This window comes from Doryrhamphus excisus, linkage group LG12 (assembly GCF_037039965.1).
Source record: "Doryrhamphus excisus strain RoL-2023G ecotype Guam linkage group LG12, RoL_Dexc_Guam_v1.1, whole genome shotgun sequence".
NCBI classification, from domain to species: Eukaryota; Metazoa; Chordata; class Actinopteri; order Syngnathiformes; family Syngnathidae; genus Doryrhamphus; species Doryrhamphus excisus.
Window position 1 is genome coordinate 13,692,870 of NC_136368.1, and position 24,231 is coordinate 13,717,100.

The window sequence follows — 24,231 nt, forward strand, 5'->3', positions numbered from 1 at the left end:
TATATGATAGCTGTTCTCATTTACATTCATTTGCATGCATTCATGTACTTCATGTACATGCAACAGTTACCTGAAAGAAAATGTAATATTTTTTATGCTTTGGACACAGGAAGTAAGTAAAATGAAGACGACGCAGAAGGCAAATGTCTATTTCATACTGCTGCTCAGGTTTTTGACATATTTGACACATTTTTATCTCACATTAAGCAGTATAATGATTCTTTCACACATGCAAATAGTGTATAAATATATTTGACACATTTTTATCTCATATTAAGCAGTATAATGATTCTTACACACATGCAAATTGTGTATAAATATATTTGACACATTTTTATCTCATATTAAGCAGTGTAATGATTCTTACACACATGCAAATTGTGTATAAATAAACAGAATAGTGAGGATAAGCGGTAGAAAATGACGGAATGAATAAATGAATATATATATGTATAGCTGCTACATTGTAGCAATTTGGAGGCGCTAGAGCGCCTGCGCGGTAAACCCGGAAGCAAAGCTGTCGAGCGACACAACAATGCGACGCTAAAACGGACCCAAACAGGTACTTTAATTTTAGGATTTTCTGTTCCATTCGCCTTTGTGAAACATCATTACAAACGTCTCCTTACATCGTGCCTTGACACCCTTCTTTTATTTCAGTGCATTGCGACAGCCGAAGGCAATGTTTTCGTTTTTCCCCCCACTTCTGCAATTGAATATCAGTTTCATGTTGTTAACACTTAAAATGTATTTTGCCGCTGCTTCGTTGATTTTAAATGAGAAATTTCGTCATTTCCTCATTTACTGTTTTTCTAATATTACTTTGGGGTACACTGTGTCAGTAAAAGTCGAAAAAGTAACGTTTTTTAAACGCCATTTCATTATTAATTTGTGTAAGTGCCCCTCGTTTAGCAGACGCGTCGTGTTTTTGGTGTTGGCCTGCTTTCTCCTAACTTTTCCAAATGTAGTCCATTTGTTGGGGTGACACATAATGTAGCCGCCTTTATGTTGTTGACAATGCCATGAATGCAATTCATCAGTCACTACAGCTAACTTCAGTCCTTTCCCCGTTTGCATCCCTTGTAACCAAATTATACCCAAGTGCAGCTGCAATATTCATGGATCTGACAAAAGCCTTTGGTACAATCAATCGTTACATCCTAATAACTAAATTAGAAAGGTATGGAATCACAGGATTCATTTTGAACTGGGTCAAAAGTTACTCAGCTGACAGGAAGTAATATGTAAAACTAGGAGAACACACATCTGCAAGTTTAAATATTACGTGTGGGGTCAATACTGGGACCAAAACTTGTATGTTAAATAAAAATTCAACTTGTATATCAGTGACATCTGCGAAAGTTTATTTAAAGTTCATATTATTTGCGGATGATACCACTTTTGCTCCGGAGGAAGCACAGAATAAATCATTGAAAAGGTCACAGATGAAAGTCATATTAAGAGAATGGTTTGATAATAATGTCGGTCATCTCTGTGGAGAGTTTGCATGTTCTCCCTGTGCATGCGTGGGTTTTTTTTTTTCTTACTCCGGTGTCCCCCCACATTCCAAAAACATGCTAGGTTAATTGGCGACTCCAAATTGGTATGAATGTGAGTGTGAATGGTTGTTTGTCGAGATGTGCCCTGTGATTGGCTGGCGACCAGTCCAGGGTGTACCCTGCCTCTCGCCCACAGCCAGCATACCCCCACAACCCTAATGAGGATAAGCGTAGGAAAATGGATGGATGGACCTTAATTAATATTTACAGGCTTATCCTACAAATATCCTTGCAAGCGAAGTAGTCCAATCAATGTGGCTGCTCCTCCTATTTGTTATTTATGATAACAACAGCCTTCATTCATTCATTCATTCATTCATTTATTTTGGTATTTATTTTATTTTGGTATGAATGTGAGTGTGAATGGTTGTTTGTCGAGATGTGCCCTGTGATTGGCTGGCGATCAGGGTGTCCCGCCCGAAGACAGCTGGGATAGGCTCCAGTATGCCCTCGTGAGGATAAGCAGTATAGAATTGGATCCTTGAACCCAAGTAAAAATAAAATCATGCTGTTTGGTAATGGGAGAAAAGATACGCACAAGCAAATACAAATGGAAACAAATAGATTGTGTAGATATTGAAAGGATGAAAATTTATTTTCTGGGGATCATAATAGATGTAATAGATGAAAAAATGTGCTCGTATTAAAAATTGACAACATCAGGTGGCGAGAGATATTTCAGTATTGAACAAAGCAAAATTTGTTCTCGATCAAAATAACTCCATACTCTTTATTGCTCTCTGGTTCTACCATATGTAACTGTGTGGAGATTTGGGGTAATAACTATAAAAGCAATCTTCATTCGCTAAATGTACTGCAAAAAACATCAGAGAACATACTAATTCTTTATTTCTAACCTCACAAATATTAAAACTTGCTGATATATCTAATTTACAAAAAATGCCTAAAGCTAGCAATAACCCATCCATCCATCCATCTTGTATGCCCCTTATCCTCATTAGGGTCATGTAACCATTCACACTCACACTATGGACAATTCAGAGTCGCCAATTAACCTAACATGCATGCTTTTGGAATGCGGGAGGACACCGGAGAAAACCCACGCATGCTCGGGGAGAACATGCAAACTCCACACAGAGATGCACGAGCGTAGAATCGAACCTACGTTCGATCTCCTGACTGGCCTACATGCCATACCACGAGGCCACCATGCGGCCCTTTTTAGTCATGTGTCTACTAATTAGTCAATGTTGTGTCATGTATTATTTATAATTATGCACATTTTATTTATTTTAATTAAGATGTAAGATTTAAGAATAACATTACCTGTTTAAATGTCCTCACATGTAACTTGCCACAAGCAAATGAAGCCATCACTGATTTATCAACATGCGTTTCTTTGTGTGTTTGTAGTTTTGCATGTCTACATTTAATAGCAGCCATGATGTGCTGCTCCTCCTGCTCCAGCCTGTGCTCCTGCTCGTCAGTCTACACGCTGGCCTTGGGCATGAGTTTTGTCACCCTGGGCACCAGTCGCATCCTGCTACTTAAATTCTCTGCTAATGCTGGTAAGCGACTACAATATGCATCTCGTCTTCAACTGTTGTTTCGAATTATCTGCTTCTGTTTGTGGTTTGTATGTGCAGAGAACAAATATGACTTCCTCCCGGCATCTGTCAACCTGCTGGCGGAGGCGCTGAAGCTGCTCTTCTGTTTAATAATGTCAGTCAGGGTGTTCATCCAAGGTAAGCATGGACTGTTGTCCTTCTTATTGTGTTTGCGTGTCAGTGTCATAATCATAATCATAATCAGTGTTTATGTGTTATTTCTCTCCTCAGAGGGGCGCTCATACAGAGAGCTTCGCTGTTCCTCTGCCTCGACCCTACTTAGATCTCTGAAGTGGGCTGTCCCTGCTTTCCTCTACTTCCTTGACAACCTAATCATCTTCTATGTCATGACCTACCTGCAGCCTGTAAGTTATTTTCTCTGGCTTGCACACAGACAATGGCCACTTCACTCCAGCCCATAACACCTTACTGTTACTTTGCTATTCTCGTTCTGCTTACTTCTACTAGACTCTGCAATACATTCCTATATAATACATATTAAACACTCTTATATTGGATATCCAGATTGCGCCAGTATACAGTGGTATGAGTTTGGGCACCCCTGATAATTTTCAAGATTTTCCTTTACAGATTTACAGAAAGTGTGCAATAATTATTGAAACAAAAGCAGGCAGGTGCATACATTTGGCCACTCCAACAGAAAAATCACATCAATATTTAGTAGATCCTCCTTTTGCAGAAATAAATGCTTCCTATAGCTTCCAATGATGATCTAGATTCTGGTTGAAGGTATTTTTAATAATAATAATACATTTTATTTGTATAGCGATTTTCAAAATACTCAGACACTTTACAGAAGAGTGAAGTTGAATAAAGCAAGTAAACAGAATAGAAGACACACCAAAATACAACATTCATTGGTTAATACACAGTTAAAACATAAAGTAAAAGCGGGGCGGGGCACAGCAGTCAGATATAAAAAGTTAGACATTAAAAACAGATTTAAAGATGTGGGTTTTGAATTGTTTTTTGAAACTGGGAAGGTCAGGGCAAGCACGGAGTGAATGGAGCAAAGAGTTCCAGAGGGTGGGGGCAGCGATGGAGAAGGCTCTGTCGCCCCATTTTTGACCTTCTTTTCAACGCATCTCCAGTTGAGCCAGGTTTGATGGTTTCCGAGCATGCACAGCCCGCTTTAAATCACACCACAGATTTTTAACAATATTTAGGTCTGGGGACTGAGGTGGCCATTCCAGATCGTTGTGCTTGTTCCTCTGCATGAATGCTTTAGTAGAATTTGAGCAGTTTAGGGTCATTGTCTTTTTGGAAGTCTCCACAACTTCATCTGTGTCACTGATTCTTGAACACTGGAAAGAATTTGCTGATACTGACTGGAGTTCATGCAGCCTTCAATTTGAACAAGATTTCCAGTACCTGAACTGGCCACATAGCCCCATAGCATGATGGAACCACCACCGAGCTTGGAATGCTTTGTTCCCCATTTCATACCGCCTGGTGCTACTCTTCAGAGAAGATGCAAAGAGGAGAACAACTTGCAATTGGCCACCTTAAATACCCTTTCTCAGATTGGTATCACTTGTGTATGTAGGCCAAGGATCTGTGAGCTTACCGAACAAATTTCATGTTCCAATAATTAGTGCTGAAGATATTCAAATCAATAAAGCAAGAATGGCGCCCAAATTTAGGCACCTGCCTACTTTTAAGTAATTATTGCACACTTTCTGTAAATCCTATAAACTAAATCCTACAATACATTTAATTTCTCACTGTGTTTGTCTGCTATACGACATATTTAACTGAAATTGCTGATCCCAACAACCAGTGATTTATGAAGGAAAATGTTGAAAATTATCAAGGGTGCCCAAACGTTTTCATAGACGAAACTGTGTCCTTTAGTTTTTTCTCCAATTTGTTGCTCTTGTTCCTGTCCTCAGGCCATGGCAGTCCTGTTCTCCAACTTTGTGATCCTCACCACAGCTATTCTCTTCAGGATCGTTCTAAAGTAAGCATTCCCCCAACTCAAAGAAAGGAGCGCTACTGTTATCATCTTATATTTAATGAGAATGCATAGTACATAATACAAAATCCACAAGTGATGTTTCCCCCACTTTGCCCTGTGAGCCGAGTTCTAGTCAGTTTGGTTTGTAAAAACAATGCATTCTAAAGTAATACATTTGCATCACCATGAAAAAAGTTCAACCTCACAACCACTGTATTATTTTATATATATATGTATATGTATATTTCATACAGTGTTGCCAAGTTGGCGAAGTCCCTAAATTTGGTGACATTCCAAACCCTCTTGGAGAAGCATTTTCTCAAGCGACAAATCTAGTCGGTTTTTCTGTCGTCATTCGAGTGTTTTCTGGTGTTTGAGGACTTAAAAGTGAAAGCACGTATTGATCTGCAGTTTCTGTTCTCACTGAGCAGCAATGGGTGCTGCTGAGATGACCACACCACCCCAAACGGATGCACGGGGAGAATAGGATGTCTTACGATTTGTCTTACAAAATGTAAAAAAAAAAATCACTTAATGTAAAAAAATCAGAACTATCCCTATTAATGTCTTTCCAAAAAGTTGGAAGCTGGCTCAAAATGAGACCGCCAACACTTAGCAAAGGCTCACTTCTGTGTTACCTGGGGCTTGGAGCAGGAAGATGGCGGGAACCAGTCTATCCATCCGTTTTCTATGCTGCTTATCCTCATTAGGGTCGCGGTGTATGCTTGAGTCTATCCCTATTGAAGGGTGATGGTGGGTCCTGTATCCAAACCAGTTGAGAACCACTGATATACATGACTTTTGACTAGTGTCTTAGTAGAAGATTCTTAATAACAGCAGCGTGTCATATGGATGATCTTTAATCTGCAAATTCTTAAACACAACAGAGCTCTTGCATCATAAAGAGGATCTTTGATCAAGAGCTTTGAATGTTCTTGTGTTTCTCACCTATCCACCACCAGGAGGCGTCTGTCCTGGGTGCAGTGGGCTGCGTTGGTCATACTCTTCCTGTCCATTGTCTCCTTGACAACAGGATCGGGGTCCAGCCAGAAGTCCGTGTCCATGCTGGGTGTCCACTCCAACCCCCTCTCCATCCCATCCAATTCCTGCCTGCTGTACACGCAGCTGCTGGAGCAGATGAAGAACAGCAGGTGGTGTGCTCGTACATCATCTCAATATCAATAAGAAAGGAGCCGTGCTTAATGTTCACCCATGCAGTGTTCCTGTCCACAGCGCCAGTGGCTCGTGGGTCTCGACCCTGCCCGGCCAAGTGTGGAGGGACAGCCTGGTGGAAAAGCTGCGCTCTCTGGGCATAGGCCATATTCTGCTCCTCCTGCAGTGTTTCATATCAGCCATGGCCAACATCTACAACGAGAAGATCCTCAAAGAAGGAGACCAGCTTACCGAGAGCATCTTCATCCAGAACAGCAAACTGTAAAGCGGCATTTTGGCAACACCATCTAAAGACACAGTTGGCATCATTTAACTTTCTTATATATTGTTTTTTACTCACAGGTATGTCTTCGGTGTGATGTTTAATGGTCTGACCCTCGTCACTGGACAAGAGGCTCGAGGCCTCACCGTCCACTGTGGCCTCCTTCATGGTCATAACGTCTACTCTCTAGCTCTGGTGGTGGTAACTGGTGAGACACACACACAGTACGCACTCATTGCATCAACTTGTCCGTCACAGCATTGTATGTGTAGAGGTACCTCGGTTTTTGTGATTAATCCCTTTAATTAATTGTAATTTCCCACAAGAAATCATATAAATCCAATTCATCCGTTCCAGACAACAATTACGTTCTTTGTCACTACAGTATATGTGCGTACCACGTTCATATGAAGTTGCATCAATAGGTGGCACTGTAGTACCACCAACTGTACTGTGTCTCACTGTGTACCCTTTGAAATATTTATCTAGGCTTTCATGTTGGATATTAAGGTAATCATAAATATATAATTGTCATATATACACACACACATTCATTTTCTATACCGCTTATCCTTACTAAGGTTGCTAATGTATTTTAATCAAAATATTAGAATATTATTTTTACAAAATATTACAAAACATAGTCATAGTTATGACGTCAAATGACAAATTATGATGTCAAAGTAGTGTTTTAGTTGCATGGGAAAAGTTTGATGAAGAGTTTCTTTTTTATATTGTATTTGATATTTGACAATGTTTTCTTTGACAATATTTGTCAGTAATTTGTGATACATGCTAATGACTTATTTCAATTGTTTAAATTCTTTCTGTCTGCCAGCTGCCCTTGGTCTCTCCGTGGCCTTTATCTTGAAGTTTCGAGACAACATGTTCCACGTGCTGACGGGCCAGATCACCACGGTTCTGGTCACCGGCCTCTCCCTCTTCCTCTTCAACTTCCGCCCCTCTCTGGACTTCTTCCTGCAGGCTCCCATGGTCCTGCTGGCCATCTTTATCTACAACGCCAGCCGACCACAGGACTTGGAGTACAGTCTTCAACAGGCAAAACTGCGGGTCATCAACGGGGAGGTGTTAAAGAGGTCCAGAGGGGTAAGAAGGGCAAAACACACACACTTGTCAAGTTCTCTGCAGGAAAGTGTAAGAGAAAGGCAAGTGCATCTCACTAGTGATAATATGCTTCAAACACATATAGACAAGTACCGTTATGAATACTAATGCTATAGTACATCTAATAAAATATTGGTGGTATGTACAATATGTGCATTTAAAAAGAAAAGGTTGATCGCTGAGAGACAAGCATTCAAAATAATGTACATCCAAAACATTATTTTTAATATAAGAATGCTGAGATGAGCATTTCCCAATGTTGTACACCACTACTTTTGAATTATTTCTCTGGCACTTGTATGAAAGGTGCATGATAGCGAACATTTCTCTATGCACCTTAACAAAATCAAATGCAAAATATGCCACTTATTTGAGATTGACAAAATTCAAGGAAATAGGTGTAGGAATAGGTGCAGATTCTGGAAGATCTAGAAAGCTTTCTGTGCAGGTTATTGTGTGTAGATGCTCTAAAGCAGGGGTCTCAAACTCAATTTACCGGGGGGCCACTGGAGCTAGGGTCTGGGCAAGGCTGGGCCGCATCAGGTTTTCCAAAAAAAAAAACAAAAAAAAAACGCATTTATTAAAAACAGAAAAATGAATAAACTTTGCTTTTGATTTTCTACAAGAAAAGCGCTGATAAAACATTCCACTGTTCTCAAATATCTTACTTTTTATTTTTCTACACAAAATATGATGAAAAATAAATAAAAAAATCAAGAATAAAGAAAATCAATTAGTAATAAATAAATAAATAAATAATTATAAAACGGCAAATAATAAAAACTTAAGAAACCACATATAGTTGGTGGGTAGACAAATATTTTTTTTCAGATTAAAATGAACAAAGCATTATTAGAGCCCTGTAGACATGACAAAATACGACTATAGTCACATTTATACTTTTTTTATTTACAACATATTGCGCAACTGCAGGGTCTTGAGACACATGCTAACATGCAAACTAGAGAGCTAGCGACCTCAACAGTAGCCTCCAAGTTATTTCCTTTAAACTTAAAAAGCCAAAAACTTACCACTTCCACACGGATAGGGAGGATAACTATTAACAGTTATTTAACATTTAACATGAACATTAATCAAACGTAATAATTTTTTCTGGGTACATGATACCATACAGCATCCATATCAAACTTGCGCGGGCCGCACTCACATTAAACTTTCATATCAAGGCTGGGGCCTCAAACTAGTGTCCTGCGGGCCACGTGTTTGAGACCCCTGCTCTAAAGGATTCCACAACTCGATACAAAGGGCCAAAAATAAGCATAATAAGTCCCCTTTAGTCAAGGTACCGGTACTTTTAGCTGTGGTCACTGAACTCTACCCTTTTGTGTTTTGCATTTCAGGATGGCGAGGAACTGGAACTGCTGACTAAGGCCAATACAGACAGCGATTCAGAAGAGTCGTCTTTGTAGCCCACAGGAGTGTTCAAGGCACATTGTGTGGATTTTTTTTTTTTGTGGCTGACGCTGGAAAAGGTTGAGTTGCGTTGCTGCTGTGATGAACTCGTGCCAGGTTTTTTTTTTTTTTTTCTGTGGTCCAAACTCAATTCGGAAAGGAAGTAAGTCTGCTGCTGTATCGTGTTCCATTTGGAATCAAGTAGGTAATTCTTTTCAAATACTTTGCAATTGTGAATGTTTTGAATAATAAGAATAAGAGTGCATTTTCAGGATGAAGCTTATTTGTGGAAGGTGACCAATTAATTTAGTCTTGCAATTATACACAAACTTTTACGCCTTAATGCCGGTGCCACATTCCACACACTTGACGACAGGTATCACACGTAAGGGACTCTTTGCAAAGCACAACAAACTTGTCTCTTTGGGATGTTTTTTTGTCCTGTCGCAGTGCAAGTATTTATTTGAGTATTTATCTGTCGAAAATGAGCTCTTTGTTTATGTATCATGTGCTAACTGGCCAACTGTGCAATAAACTGCAAGTATTGTGTATGTTTGGTATTTGAATGTGACAGGAGAAAACAAGAGGAAAACGTAATTAGTAGGGCTGTCAAAAATAGCACATTAACAGTGGTAACTTATTTATTTGCGTATCATGTCAAGCCACAACTAGCAACCGTAGCATTCTCACACACGCAGCGTCTGATGTCTGATACCAACAACAGTGCACTTCCAACACCATATTTACATCTCCAACTCACACAGGTCTTTAGTCGGTTTGTCTCAGTTAGTCCTTAATAATGGCACTTCCAAGTAACGTGATTTAAAGTTGCGTTCAATTTGGAGATATTAATACAAATATATTTACATATAATTTGTCCTTTCCTGTATCTCTTTGTTTTGGAATATTTCACACATAGTGCCATAGTGAATTCTGAAAGCATTCACACACATGTTATTGCAGTCAGTCATTTTCATCTAGTTATTCCTCTTCTTATTCTGCCTCCTTTTTTTGTCCGCTAGCTACCCCATGTCTTAAACACTTCAATTTAAAAAAAAATCCAACACCAATATGTTCAGCTTACTTGGGACAACTTTGCTACCTATTCAGACTTTCCAAAATATTCCCACATTTAGTGTAATTTTACCATTAGAAATTATTTAATGCACTATAGTGGATCCCCACACATTTGTGATTCACAATATATATATATATATATATATTTTAAAACTCTTTGAAAATAGGCTGCTTTGTTCCATGGAAAACACATCTCATGCACCCTAAGTCGGTACAAATGTAACTGATAATATAGGCAGCATGTCCAGCATACATGTACCACTGTTAACGAAACCCCCCAATGTTTTTCATCAATGTTGTTCTGCGGTCCGTAAACATGACCATAGTGCAGACCAAAACAGAAACATAACTTCTAACACCATGACTTCGATTCCATCCGTTCATAGATCATTGTACGTTATTCATTAGTGGTAAGTACTTAAAAATGTATTTAATTAGTAAATCTAATCTCTTAAGAATCTAATTAGTAATTCCAACAGTCAATTTTATTGCAGATCAATTCTTGTGAAAAGCAGGAATCTACTGTATGGTTAATACGTAGCTGTATACACTCACAAACCACAACAATAAATACAAAAAGAAAAAAAAAGCTCATTTTTGAACATTATTATACTTTTAGTTTGCACTGCATTTTACTGACAACAGCTCTTGCATTAAATTTCATTGTATCAGCAGGTGTGCCTAATGTGGACAAAAATCAAGTACGCAATACTTCACATTGTATTATTACAAGAAATGTCATTCTTTTAATCCATTGTCATACGTATCGTAATACAGATATTGGTCTCACTTTACAATGAAGGTACACAAAAATACAACAGTTACTAACTCCTGAGGCACTAATGACTAAGGCACATACATTTACAGTAGTTACTGAGGAACTAATGAGTAGTGGTGAGGGTTAGGTAGGTTGGTTCTTCATTAACTACTGTCATTTTGTGTACATTACAGTAAAGTGTTTTATATAAATCTTTCACAAAAGGCCAGTATTTCATATAGTAGAAAGTATAAAGCTAAAAAACAAAACGCAAAAAGCAGCCTGACATAATAGCATTACTAGAAGTAAAATCAATGTATCATGTAGCCACAATAGAGTATAAATAATTGCAACAAGAGAGCAGCTGAATAACTGCAACAGAAGTCAAATAAATACAGATATGACTTATTCTAGCGCATTATCTACAGTGATAACATGGAAATTGGTCTGAGTTAAAAATAAAAACAAACATTCCCCTTATGCTCCTCTATACTTTTATTGGCTAACCCATCTCTTGATTAGATAGAGCCTCTCGCAAATGACCATTAAGTGGCACCATACTGGGCTATATCTGGAAGAAGTGGTGAAAGCTATCATTTGGCTGCCTCCACTTAGTGCTACAAAAACACCCAATGACCTCATTTTGGGGAAATTAAAGGGCTGCTAACAGAAGGAAGGGGGTGCTAGGTTGTATGTGGCGAGCATCCACCCACATATTTAGAGAAGCAGCTAGTAACCGTAGCCCTGGTGATAGCCGTCCTGATAGCCATGTTCGTATCCGTGTTGGTGGTAACCATAGCCGCCGTATTCGTCCTCGGGGCAACGCATGCCCAGCGACTGCTGGATGGCCATTTCCTGCCGGCGCAACTGCATCGAGTCCACCAAGTCGTAGATGATCGCCATTGACCACATGGGCGAGGGGTACCAGGACTTGACGTTACCGTCCTTACCCACTAACAGCATGGAGAAGTATTCCGGGCTGATCTGGAAGTAGTTCCTCATGTCCTTGACGAGGGTTGCTGACAGGCCTTCACGTTCCACCGTGGCGCTCCCTGGATGGAGTATAAACGTAGAAGTTAGGCAATCTTATTCCAAACAGTTCAGTTAATGACGCATTTCATAGAATGGAAACGGTTTATGGAGGTTATATGATGTGAATCTGCTCCATCATGTGGACCATACACCTCAATACCTGGACCAGGACCTTGAATAAGGTAAACTGGATAGAAAAGCGATGGAGTCTCGAGGTTTCTTGGTAGTTTTTGGATTATTCAGTCATTTTCTACTGCTTATCCTCACGGGGGTCGCATGAGGTGCTGGAGCCTATCCCAGCTGTCTTCGGGCGAGAAGCGGGATACACCCTGGACTGGTCGCCAGCCAATCACAGGGCACATATAGACAAACAACCATTCACACTCACATTCATACCTATGGACAATTTGGAGTCACCAATTAACCTAGCATGTTTTTGGAGGAAACCGGAGTACCCGGAGAAAACCCACGCATGCTAACACAGAGATGGCCGAGGGTGGAATTGAACTCTGGTGTCCTAGCTCTGAGGCCTGTGTGCTAACCACTTGACCACCGTGCAGCCAGTTTTGTTATTATTCCAGTCAAATTGGAACATGCTACTTGTCAGAGATGGTGCTTACCATTAAAAGGATAAAGTTCCAACACTCCTCCCATGTCCAGCAGCTCCGTCCCAACCAACTTCAGAATGGAGATGTGCCTTAAACCTACAAAAATACAACATGCATTACAAGAACACCCAGATCTTAAAAGACCAACATTGTGCCTCTCAGTCCTCATTCGCTAAGCTAATCCACGATGACCTCACTGTGCCTGTTTGTTGTTGGAGCCATCCTAAGCTGAGCAGGCGGTTACTAGGTAAGACGAGAAGGCAATAGTCCGGAGACTCTAGGCCAAAGAGTTTTTTTTTTCCCATATGGAGCAAGAAAATCATGTTTTTGTCTTGTTGGGAACTGCTGGATACCAAACCAAACAGGCCTTGATTCTTCTCTTGTGGATCTCAAATGAATTTGGTTCCTTGAAAGTAGCAGTCAATTAAACTCTGGTACGGAATGTCAGCCCTTGGTAAAAGTCTATTTTAACCAATGCTCACCCAGGTTGCAGGCCTGGCTGCTGAGGCCATAGAGCTGCTGCTGATAGGCCCACTCCTCATCACTGGGAGTAGAGATGATGAAGAGACGCCGACGCCATCGGAACCTGTGATTGCAACACATTTATGGGCCTGACTGGGCAGTGAATTCTGAGTACACTGGACTTTTCCACGATGACTGGTATAATTATAGCCTTAAAATATACCTGTTTAAATTACTGTAGAAATCTGTGGGCTATAAAATTTACTGTAATTTGTGGCTCATATTCGAGAACCGGAAAATGTTCTTGAAAGAGGAAACTAATGGGACCAACCAAACAGGCAATACGGAAACATTATCGAATATCGGCTCTGAGGCAAATCCTTACCTTGAGAGGAAGTTCTCCAATGATCTGGGCTTGTCTTCTTTCTTGCAAACAACGCCGTCTCGCTTCTGCTGTTCCATTTCTCGGATGCGTGAGGAGAACGTGTCGATGTAATTGAACACGGCTTTCATGGCGATGGGAACCTCGTAGGATTGCTGGCAGAAGAAGACCATCACTGATCACTTGGCTTGATTTGAACTTGTCAAAAGCCACATAATAAAACGGTGAGCATATGGACTTAACGGACACAACTGAAGGGAAAAAATAACTTTCAGTCACGTTTTAGACTATTTTTCCCTGTAATTGTGGTGTGGTCCGTTACATATTTTGCATTCTTGGACTTCTGGGAAGCAGCACCTGGAATGCTGAGCTACAGTATCTGGATTACAAGAAAAAGCATCCAAGCCACATCCAACACTCATTTCTCAGGGCTATGATGAATCCGCTGCACACCCAATTCCCGCCCACGTTCCTCACAAGTCCACAGACGTTCCTGTCTCTGTATCTGGCGGCTGTCACAGAGCCGGTGAACACTAGCCTCTTTGATGGATCTGTCCAAAAACAACCCTCCTGATTTTTCTTGGCATGTGCGCACAGTCGCACACATGCACAAGCAGCCATCGGGCAAATGTTATGTTGTGTGAATTAAAACAGTGTTTGCGTCAAGGCGAGTACAAGGATAGTACAGCTTTAGTGAAAGCGGACGGGGGACGTGGTGGACGGATGTCGCAATGCTTTCAGTATTAGAACGCCAACGTGAGGACAGTTCATTGAGACAGTTTTAGCATCCTTGCGTGCATTTGAACCACAGGAACTTTCCATGAAAATTTGGTGCGTTTGTACTAAGGATCGACCCGATATTTGCGTTTTTTTCCTTGTATCGTATAGGCCGATACTCGTGTGGGTTCGCCGATGTATTTTTTCCACCGCATTATTTACAGTCAGGCATCCACCGGGGCAGTTAGCTTTGTGTTGCCCTGGCGGCAGAGGACCCCGCAACACACGTAGTCGCGGTACCCCACCCCCACTGTTGAATCACATTAAGAGCACGTTTTCACAAGTAATAGAGTTAGCTTGCTTTTCACTGGGTGATCGCTAGGCATAACAGTTTAAGTTACGGTGTGACAACAAGAAAGCCCAAAAACATCACATACCAACACAACAGACGAATAAAAGCACTCTCACTAGTTGAGCAGAAGAAGAATGAACGACTATGCAACTTTAAATGCGTGTCGTGTTATGTGTGTGCGCTCTCTCCGAGCACACACACACACACACACACACACAGAAGGAATTGGAGCAGCCGTGTCTGTTTATGAGAGGTTTTTATCGTGCACAACACCAACTTTAATGACCAGAGAAATGTTTTATATACCGTACTAAATCGTGTCAGTGTGATGTGTTTGTGTGTGTGGGGGGGGGGGGGGGGGGGGGTGCGTGTCACGCTGCAGAGGAGCAGTCATCACATTGATGCTAGATAAATTTAAATTACGACAGAAATGTTTTGCACATGGTTGAATATTTATTCCTTTTAAAGTTGATAATGCCGTTTAAATGTGTGTTTAAGGAAGCTGAATCCTACTGTGTTCAGTGTTTCATTCATTCATTCATTCATTTTCTACCGCTTTTTCCTCACAAGGGTCACGGGGGTGCTGGAGCCTATCCCAGCTGTCTTTGGGCGAGAGGCGGGGTACACCCTGGACTGGTCGCCAGCCAATCACAGGGCACATATAGACAAACAACCATTCACACTCACATTCATACCTATGGACAATTTGGAGTCACCAATTAACCTAGCATGTTTTTGGAATGTGGGAGGAAACCGGAGTAGTGTTCAGTGTTTACATTTCAATAAATATTTGATTAAACATGAGACCTGTAATATTTGTTATCATGGTGATTTTTTCATGTAAATTGAGGGATAAAAAGCAGGATCGGCCACAAATATCGGCCACCGGCTGAGGGTGATGGAAAAAAATCGGCATCGGCCCCCAAAAAACCATATCGGTCGATCCCTAGTTTTTACCACAGGAACTATTGTCCAAATTCAGTATGGGGTAATGTATCTAGTCCTCAAATAGTGCATATCTCTGATATCTTGATATACTTGGATGATTCCATACATCATCACTGTGAGGATGCTATAATCCAGACCATCCAACCAACAGAGGAAGTCTGTCATTTATGGCCAGAAAAACACTAGGATTTATTTGGTACTTCTGAGAAAAATCTGTCCAGAGTTACTATTTCGGATTGTATGCTACCTATTGCATTAGCTATCAAGATAGCTAATGTGTCGTTTTTCGGCTTTTTCATTGGGACACTGGAGTATTGTTTGTGGTCAGGTGTATGTGAGGAGTTCTTGCTGGTTCTAAAGAGTGTAAACCCAATGTAAGATCTTGAAGTACCTTGCAAGCTATGCAATGTATACAAAACACTATATACTTCTATGTTTGGGTACTGCTATGAACAATGAGGCCAGTGGTCCAAAAAACTCTTTTTTTCTTCAAGAATCAGTTCAATCTAGGTGAACCTGGGAGTTGTTCATACGGAATACTAACATGTTCCATGTAGTGTCCAACATCTTACCTTGATCCTCATGTCGGTGTCAGTGAGAACCATGTGGAAGTCATCATGGATCATGCTGAACTCTTTCCTCAACTCTGTGATCAGATCCTGGTTCACCAAATCCTCCTGACGCAATCCCTTCATAGGCTTGTCGTTCTCTAGATGGGCGGAAGAAAGGAGGGAAGAAACTGAGTGTTTCCAGGACTGGACGGGAATTTAATATTCGATGGACACAAGGTGAGCCAATCAAGGACACACTTGATAAAGAGCTGCTCTTTTACTCGCTAACTTCTTGGTGTACTGATGAGATGCCATAGCTGGAGCAAATTTGCATTTATAGAGGCTAAAACAGTTCATCATAAGATTAATAATCAGATTAATAATCAGATTGTGGTGCTGATTAGCTTTGTTTTACTACAAGAGTGCAGTTAAGAGTACCCTAGTCGTTTACCATCTGTCCTAAAGTTATGTGTCCAACTACATCATGTAATTGGTAGCTGTTTGTATTTTTCGACAGTATTACTAAAATAACTCACCTTAAAATATACATCTGTACACCAACACAACAATGCGTGTACTGACAAACCAAAGCTTAAACAGTGAGGTCACCTTCAACCAGGGAGGAGCCCAACTAAAAGAGTCGGTTGTTTGTACACACAAGTGTTTTTCTAGTGGGGGGAAAAAAAGCATTGCGGTTGCACAGTGACATCATTTTCCAGCTTTTTTCCCCCCAAAATTCCATGTGGATGAAAACTTGTCTTGCGGTGCAACATGCAGACTATAAAGTTTTAAAAAGCTATAAGCTTTCAGACCACATTCAAAAGTGACACAGAGCATCTTCTTAAAACTGTAGCTGAGTGTAGCTTGACAACGTTTAGGTTGATACTATGTGGTATAATGGTAAAGTTGGAGAGTTTAGAGCAGGGGTCTCAAACATGCAGCCCGTGGGCCAAATGTGGCCCGCAGGACACTAGGCCCCCGCCTTGATATGAAAGTTTAATGTTAGTGCGCACTTTGATATGGATGCTGTATGGTATCATGTACCCAGAAAAAATAATTTGATTAATGTTCATGTTAAAGGTTAAATAACTGTTAATAGTTATCCTCCCTATCCATGTGGAAGTGGTAAGTTTTTGGCTAATTAAGTTTAAAGGAAATAACTTGGAGGCTACCGTTTAGGTTGCTAGCTCGCTAGTTTGCGAGTTAGCATGTGTCTCAAGACCCTGCAGTTGCGCAATATGTTGTAAATAAAAAGAGTATAAATGTGACTATAGTGGTGTTTTGTCATGTCTACAGGGCTCTAATAATGCTTTGTTAATTTTAATCTGAAAAAAATAATTTGTCTACCCACCAACTATATGTGGTTTCTTAAGTTTTTATTATTTGCCGTTTCATTATTATTATTATATTTATTTATTTATTACTGATTGATTTTCTTTATTCTTGATTTGTGTTTTTTTTCATCTTATTTTGTGTAGAAAAATAAAAAGTAAGATATTTAGAACAATGGAATGTTTTATCAGAGCTTTTATTGTAGAAAATTGGTTTTTAATAAATGCGTTTTTTTGGAAAACCTGATGCGACCCAGTCTCACCCAGACCCGAGCTCCAGTGGCCCCCAAGTAAATTGAGTTTGAGACCCCTGGTTTAGAGTGTAGTGTAGTGTAGTCTTTGCAAAGCTACAATCTCCACCCACATACGGTCACTTCAAGTTTGGAAAACATCCATAGCGTGGGTGTATGACTCAGTAACTGCAAGGACCCAGGGGATGTTGCCAAAGCAGTGGGGGAGAAGGACTTGATCTCATGCACAGTTTAGACGGACAGCAGTGTAACGTGTGAGCCTCTTTACCCAACTGGTAGTGGTCTATTTTCATGGTGGAGTTGACCAGCGAGCCAAAGATGGTGATGATGGAGACTTTCCTGATGGCCATCTCACATACCGATTCCAAGTACTCGTCCCTCTGCTGGACATACATCTTGTTCTCCTCCATGGGTGATGTAATCAGCTGTGGGGGAGAATATGTGGGGTCACTATGTAGAGGTCACACTCATACGCAGTATGCTGCCAAGTGGGTGTTTACATTAACCTGCAAGTGGAGGACCGGCCATATTTTTCCCAGCTTCTAACCGTGTGATAAGAATCTATGGTGGCTGCAAAACAGAGACGCGCAGTCTAGCTAGCATACAGCTGCACATGGGTGATAGGACTGCGTGAAATGAACCACTGCAGAGCCTCGCAAAGATCTCAGTGACTCACTATCAAAGTCTCACATTAAACAAAAATGCAATGGTTACTGTTTGTCGAAGAAGAATTTCTAATCTCTTAAAGCTTCAATCTTGGAGGGAACATGTTTATGCAATAGTTTTGTAGAAAAAATATACAAAAGCACTAGCTTCCATACTTAAGTGAACTATTTTCCAGTCTTGTCGTGAAGCACACCCTACAAACAAACATAAGGTAATGTACATCTAGCTTGTCATTCATTTTCTACCGCTTTTTCCTCACGAGGGTCGTGGGGGGTGCTCGAGCCTATCCCAGCTGTCTTTGGGCGAGAGGCGGGGTACACCCTGGACTGGTCGCCAGCCAATCACAGGGCACATATAGACAAACAACCATTCACACTCACATTCATACCTATGGACAATTTGGAGTCACCAATTAACCTAGCATGTTTTTGGAATGTGGGAGGAAACCGGAGTACCAGTACCAGTACGGGGAGAACATGCAAACTCCACACAGAGATGGCCGAGGGTGGAATTGAACCCTGGTCTCCTAGCTGTGAGGTCTGCGCGCTAACCACTCGACCGCCGTCATGTTGTCATAATTTTAAGATGCTTTGTGATCTTTGCATTGTGATCATCAAGGAGCGTGAGTTTCTAGTTATTGTAACATCTCCTGTTTTATACTTTAGTACTGTATCAGGATTTATTACCAATAGAAGTACAAATATATTATAATCCTGACTATCCCATTCTGTCTTGATACCTCTGCACCTCTTATGTGGAAGGATGTGATCCATATTTGCAATGCAGCCTTCAAAACCAGTCATGATGTGCTATACATATCACTATATTGACAGTTACTATGGTACCCATTATGTCATTGTATGGTCATATCACCTCGTACTTCGGTACGTGACAAAAAAAAACAAAAAACAACTCAAACTATATTAGGAAAGCAGGAAGTGAACAAATGTAACAGTTACTGATTGTAAAACCACCAGATGGAGGGGTAGGATTTAATAAGCTTTGCTTCTTCCTACTCCTTTTGGACATGTGGAACTGTGAACTGATTATGTGATGCATTCAATTGTAATCTGATGCATGTTCAAATGAAATAAAACCATTACCATATTATTCTAAATGGGTGTATTATCTGTCATAGATTATGGATTGTATTGGGATGTTGTTAGGATTTGAATCACATGAATTCTTTGTAGGGTAACGCGGTTACTTAGATCCAGATGTTAGGAATATCGGCTGAAAACTCCCTCCCAAACCGTGGGGCTCACCTCATCACGGATGCATGATGGACATGAACAAACGTATGTACTCTTACCAGCAGTCTTCTCCGGTTCTCAAAGTAGTCCAGGAAGGAGGCCAGAGATCCCTTGGGAGGAGGTGTCGGCTTCTTCGTGGGCTTCGGGTAGTCGTCCTTTTCTGGGTACTTTGACAGCTTCTTTCCATTTTTTTTGCCGCCATTCTTACCCTCTTTGCCCATCTTACCGCCTCGCCTCTCTGCCTTTTTGGCAGCCTTCTCATTCTTGTTTTTCTTTTTGTCATGCTTGGCCTTCACCTTCTTGGTGGGATTGATATCCGGGAAGCCCTCGTTCTCTTCAGGATAAGTGACTGTCGGCTTGCCAGCCTCGTACTCATTTGTTAGCACCTGTATGGATGAAGAAACAACTGAGTCAGTCAACCCTAAGTTCTGGAAACCCTGACCAAAGTCTGGACAATCATGAAATTATGTAGAAGTTCTGCTCACCTTCTCGCCTTCATTTTTCCTCTTTATTGGTTTGATCTTGGAGGGTTTTCGTGTGACGGGAACCAGCTTGTTAATGCGTGGATCCTTCTGGTCTTTGTTTGTGTGGTTGTCACCAGATGGTGTGGTTTTGGCTGGGTAGCGCTCCCTCTCTCTTGGGTTGTAGTAATAGGAATCAGCGGTGGTTCTTGGTGGTGGGGGTACCACTATGGCCATGGTATGGGGTCTGGTTGGTGTCAGTGTGGTTGTGGTGGTTCGTTTGGTGGTGGTGGTTCTTCTTGTGGTTGTTGTGGCTTTGGTTGTTGTAGTTGTAGTGGTTGTTGGTCGAGTTGTAGTTGTTGTTTGTCGAGTTGTGGTCGTTGTCGGTCGAGTTGTGGTTGTTGTTGGTCGAGTAGTAGTAGTAGTAGTTGTTGTTGTTGTTGTAGATGTGGTTGCTGTGGGCTTTCTCAGGAATTTCTTTGCTGGTTTTCTTTCAGTTGGTGTATCCACTGTCCACACACACACAATCAAATGCTTAAAAATCAGGTTCCAGTCCATGATTAATTAATCTGGTTCATACCCACCAGTAAGCGTGCCCTCTTCTACTTGACCCTCAACGCCTGCTCCTTTACATTTCTGGACAAAACCTTTCTGACGAAGCTTCTCCAGCCTCCTCATGGGCGCCTGGTCGATCACCTCATACATGGCCTCCAGCCTCACAGGGTATGGATACCGCTCCTCCACCTGCAGTGTCTTCTTCAGCAGAACCATCCCAAATTTACCTGCAGAATGAATGATATGATTAATGCATGATCAGTCTTTATCAAAAACACCAAGGACTTGAACCTGTCCCAGCTGAACCCTGAACTATTTGCTTGTTGATAAAAGAACAAGGACCATCACGAGTCACCCTGACATCGATTAGCAGTCTTGAATGATTTCAAATTACAATTATAATTTCCAGTCCTTGATAAATAGACGCGGCACGGCGATCGAGTGGTTAGCGCGCAGACCTCACAGCTAGGAGACCAGGGTTCAATTCCACCCTCAGCCATCTCTGTGTGGAGTTTGCATGTTCTCCCCGTGCATGCGTGGGTTTTCTCCGGGTACTCCGGTTTCCTCCCACATTCCAAAAACATGCTAGGTTAATTGGCGACTCCAAATTGTCCATAGGTATGAATGTGAGTGTGTATGGTTGTTTGTCTATATGTGCCCTGTGATTGGCTGGCGACCAGTCCAGAGTGTACCCCGCCTCTCGCCCGAAGACAGCTGGGATAGGCTCCTGCACCCCCGTGACCCTTGTGAGGAAAAAGCGGTAGAAAATGAATGAATGATAAATAGAAGTATAGGTAGAAGCTAGCATACATGTTTTTTAGAACATCCCAGAGACTAACATCAATTATATTTGAGTATACATATCTATTTTGTTTATTGTGGTTAATTGTCGTGAAATTTTGTGAAGTAGGATTTCTTATATATGAATGAAAGCCCTGTTTACGGCCCTCTAAATATGTTTTTTTAATATTATTAGTATCATCTAGATGGGAAATAACACCCGTGTAGTCACCTTCACTGAACTCAATATTTTACTCAATATTTTAGATACTGTATAATCTGAGAAAATTATCCATGAAAGACATAACTATAACTTGTGCTTGTGTGTGTTGACATGTATGTTCCAGATGTGAAGAGGACAGGAAGTTCACAGATGAGTTTTAGCTCGGCTTGTGTTACAGCCGCAACACTAGCAAATTATTATGATGATTAATATTAAATGATTACTGTGCCTGTTTACGTAAACATTAAAGACAAATTTGTACTTATGCAACCTAAAGTAAGCTTTTCAGTAAACATTGATGGCAACAAGTTTTATCATTTACAGCCAAAAGAGCAACACGTGTTTTTGTAAATATTACGGTCAAAGTGAATGGAGTGAGGTTCCCCGGCCGAGCAAAGTTAGCATCTTCATAGAAAAATCATTTTAATAGATTGTTAACTAAAAAATGACTTCAAATGTCAATCCCTAGTCCATCTTTCATCAAGCTAATCTGTGTTTAACTCTCTTCCTGGAACCAAACTCTGCGAGGCATGATGCAGTTGTCCGCAAAGATGGGTTGTTTGTTCTGTCGCTTTGGGTTTGATGCCAGCAGAGCTCCTTCTTTCTGCATTTTTTTTTTTTTGTAAAGCTTCCCTGTGGATCTTCCCTTGCTTTCTGGGTGGCCCAATGTGAACCCGACTGGCAGACAGATCCCTTAAAGCAGGGGTCTCAAACTCAATTTACTTGGGGGGCCACTGGAGCTCGGGTCTGGGTGAGACTGGGCCGCATCAGGTTTCCCAAAAAAAAAATTTTTTTAAACTTCGCTTTGGTTCCAATTTTCTACAAGAAAAGCTCTGATAAAACATTCCACTGTTCTCAAATATCTTACTTTTTATTTTTCTACACAAAATAAGATGGAAAATAAATAAACAAATCAAGAATAAAGAAAATCAATCAATCAGTAATAAATAAATAAATATAATAATAATAAAACGGCAAATAATAAAAACTTAAGAAACCACATATAGTTGGTGGGTAGACGAATTATTTTTTTCAGATTAAAATTAACAAAGCATTATTAGAGCCCTGTAGACATGACAAAACACGACTATAGTCACATTTATACTTTTTTTATTTACAACATATTGCGCAACTGCAGGGTCTTGAGACACATGCTAACTCGCAAACTAGAGAGCTAGCCACATAAACGGTAGCCTTCAAGTTATTTCCTTTAAACTCAAAAACTAAAGCCAAAAACTTACCACTTCCACACAGATAGGGAGGATAACTATTAACAGTTATTTAACCTTTAACATGAACATTAATCAAACGTAATAATTTTTTCTGGGTACATGATACCATACAGCATCCATATCAAACTTGCGCGGGCCGCACTAACATTAAACTTTCATATCAAGGCGGGGACCTCAAACTAGTGTCCTGCGGGCCACATTTGGCCCGCGGGCCGCGTGTTTGAGACCCCTGCCTTAAAGCTTGTTTTTCTTGTTTGGACTTCCCACCTACTGGTGCCTTCGATTTAGTAAAGCTAATGTACACATTTTCATAAAAGTCTGACAAAATGTTGCCTTCAATGACCCTAATTTCCATCTTCTATGCCACTCACTAGGGTTGCGGGGGTATGCTGGAGCCTATCCATTCTGAAGTCAGTCAATCGCAGGGCACCTATAGAGATCATTCATACTCATGCATCGTATGGATATTTTGGACTTGTCAATTAACCTAACATGCATATTTTTGGAAAAAGTGCGAAACCAATGCATGTCAAGAACATGCAAACTTCACACAGGGCCCAATGGAGATTCAAACCCAGGTCTCCTTACTGTGGGGCCAACATGGTGCCCTGATGTACAGTATGACTAAACTAAAAAAATATATCTTTAGAAAATTTGAAAATCATTTTTGTAAATGGAAATATATACTTTTCTATTAACCTTAAGAGTTACCTTTCTCCAGCTTCAGGAAGCTCATGAGTCTCGGGATGAGGGTGACGTCCAACTGTTCCTCCATCACTTTGCCCTCGGTGGTAATCCGTCGCACCTTCCCGCCCATCTCACCCTCCTGGTGGAACATGACGATCTGCTGGACGTGCCTCTCAGCCAGCTCGCAGTACACGTCGGCTTTCAGTAGCGACATCATCAAGCGGTAGTAGCCATCGGACTCGTGCGGCGCCGAGATCACCAAAACTCGGTTCTTCCCCGCGAAACTGGCCAGCAGGTTGGGCGAACCTGCGCCGGTGGGCATCCTTGTCACCCTGGCCCTCGCTACTGGGGTGCCTTCGTCCTGTAGCATCGCGACACTTCCCACCCCCGCGCCTCTTCTCCGCATACGAGATGGGGCCTCGTCTGCTTGAACGCCATCCGCCTTCTTGAAGCTGTGAACGGAGATGGCAGAAGCGAAGCCGGGGCGCGCGCGCTCAAAATGGCGCCCCCTTGTTGTTGCACCCGGCCTCTGTCGCCCGTTCAGCTGCGCCCGAATGCGACGGGTGTACTTATCCGCCTCGCCTGTCCATGTCAGGAGGCACATTAACGCCAAGGTGAGAATGGAAACCCGACACATAGTTCTAAGATGAGGTTAAGTCATTTGAAGCCAAATCGATTAACTCCAAATGAAGATAAACATTGACAGAGTGTGTACAAAAAAGCTTCTTTTACGGAGTTAGTCGAAGTGGCGACAACCCAAAAAACGAATCTCAAGTTAAGAGAATCCGGAGGCGTTTGCTGTTATTCGTCATTTTGAAACAAACTCAT

The 24,231-nt window shown here is 41.2% G+C and overlaps 2 protein-coding genes across 2 annotated transcripts; one reads left to right on the top strand and one right to left on the bottom strand.

The window, feature by feature from the left end:
• The first annotated feature begins 480 nt into the window (after positions 1–480).
• On the top strand, positions 481–9,627 carry slc35a5 (solute carrier family 35 member A5). Its single transcript, XM_058082911.2, has 10 exons — positions 481–562; positions 2,934–3,088; positions 3,167–3,265; positions 3,359–3,492; positions 5,041–5,108; positions 6,068–6,256; positions 6,339–6,539; positions 6,621–6,748; positions 7,379–7,647; positions 9,027–9,627. The coding sequence occupies exons 2-10, from the start codon at positions 2,962–2,964 to the stop codon at positions 9,093–9,095; spliced, it is 1,284 nt and encodes a 427-aa protein (XP_057938894.2). The 5' UTR covers positions 481–562; positions 2,934–2,961; the 3' UTR covers positions 9,096–9,627.
• A 1,072-nt stretch (positions 9,628–10,699) lies between these two features.
• On the bottom strand, positions 10,700–24,230 carry ccdc80 (coiled-coil domain containing 80). The gene is made up of 10 exons (XM_058082896.2): positions 23,428–24,230; positions 20,511–20,708; positions 19,951–20,435; positions 19,525–19,851; positions 17,815–17,971; positions 15,986–16,122; positions 13,400–13,551; positions 13,035–13,138; positions 12,565–12,648; positions 10,700–11,964 (listed from the first exon to the last, which is right to left on the bottom strand). The coding sequence occupies exons 1-10, from the start codon at positions 24,038–24,040 to the stop codon at positions 11,642–11,644; spliced, it is 2,580 nt and encodes an 859-aa protein (XP_057938879.2). The 5' UTR covers positions 24,041–24,230; the 3' UTR covers positions 10,700–11,641.
• Position 24,231: the final 1 nt, after the last annotated feature.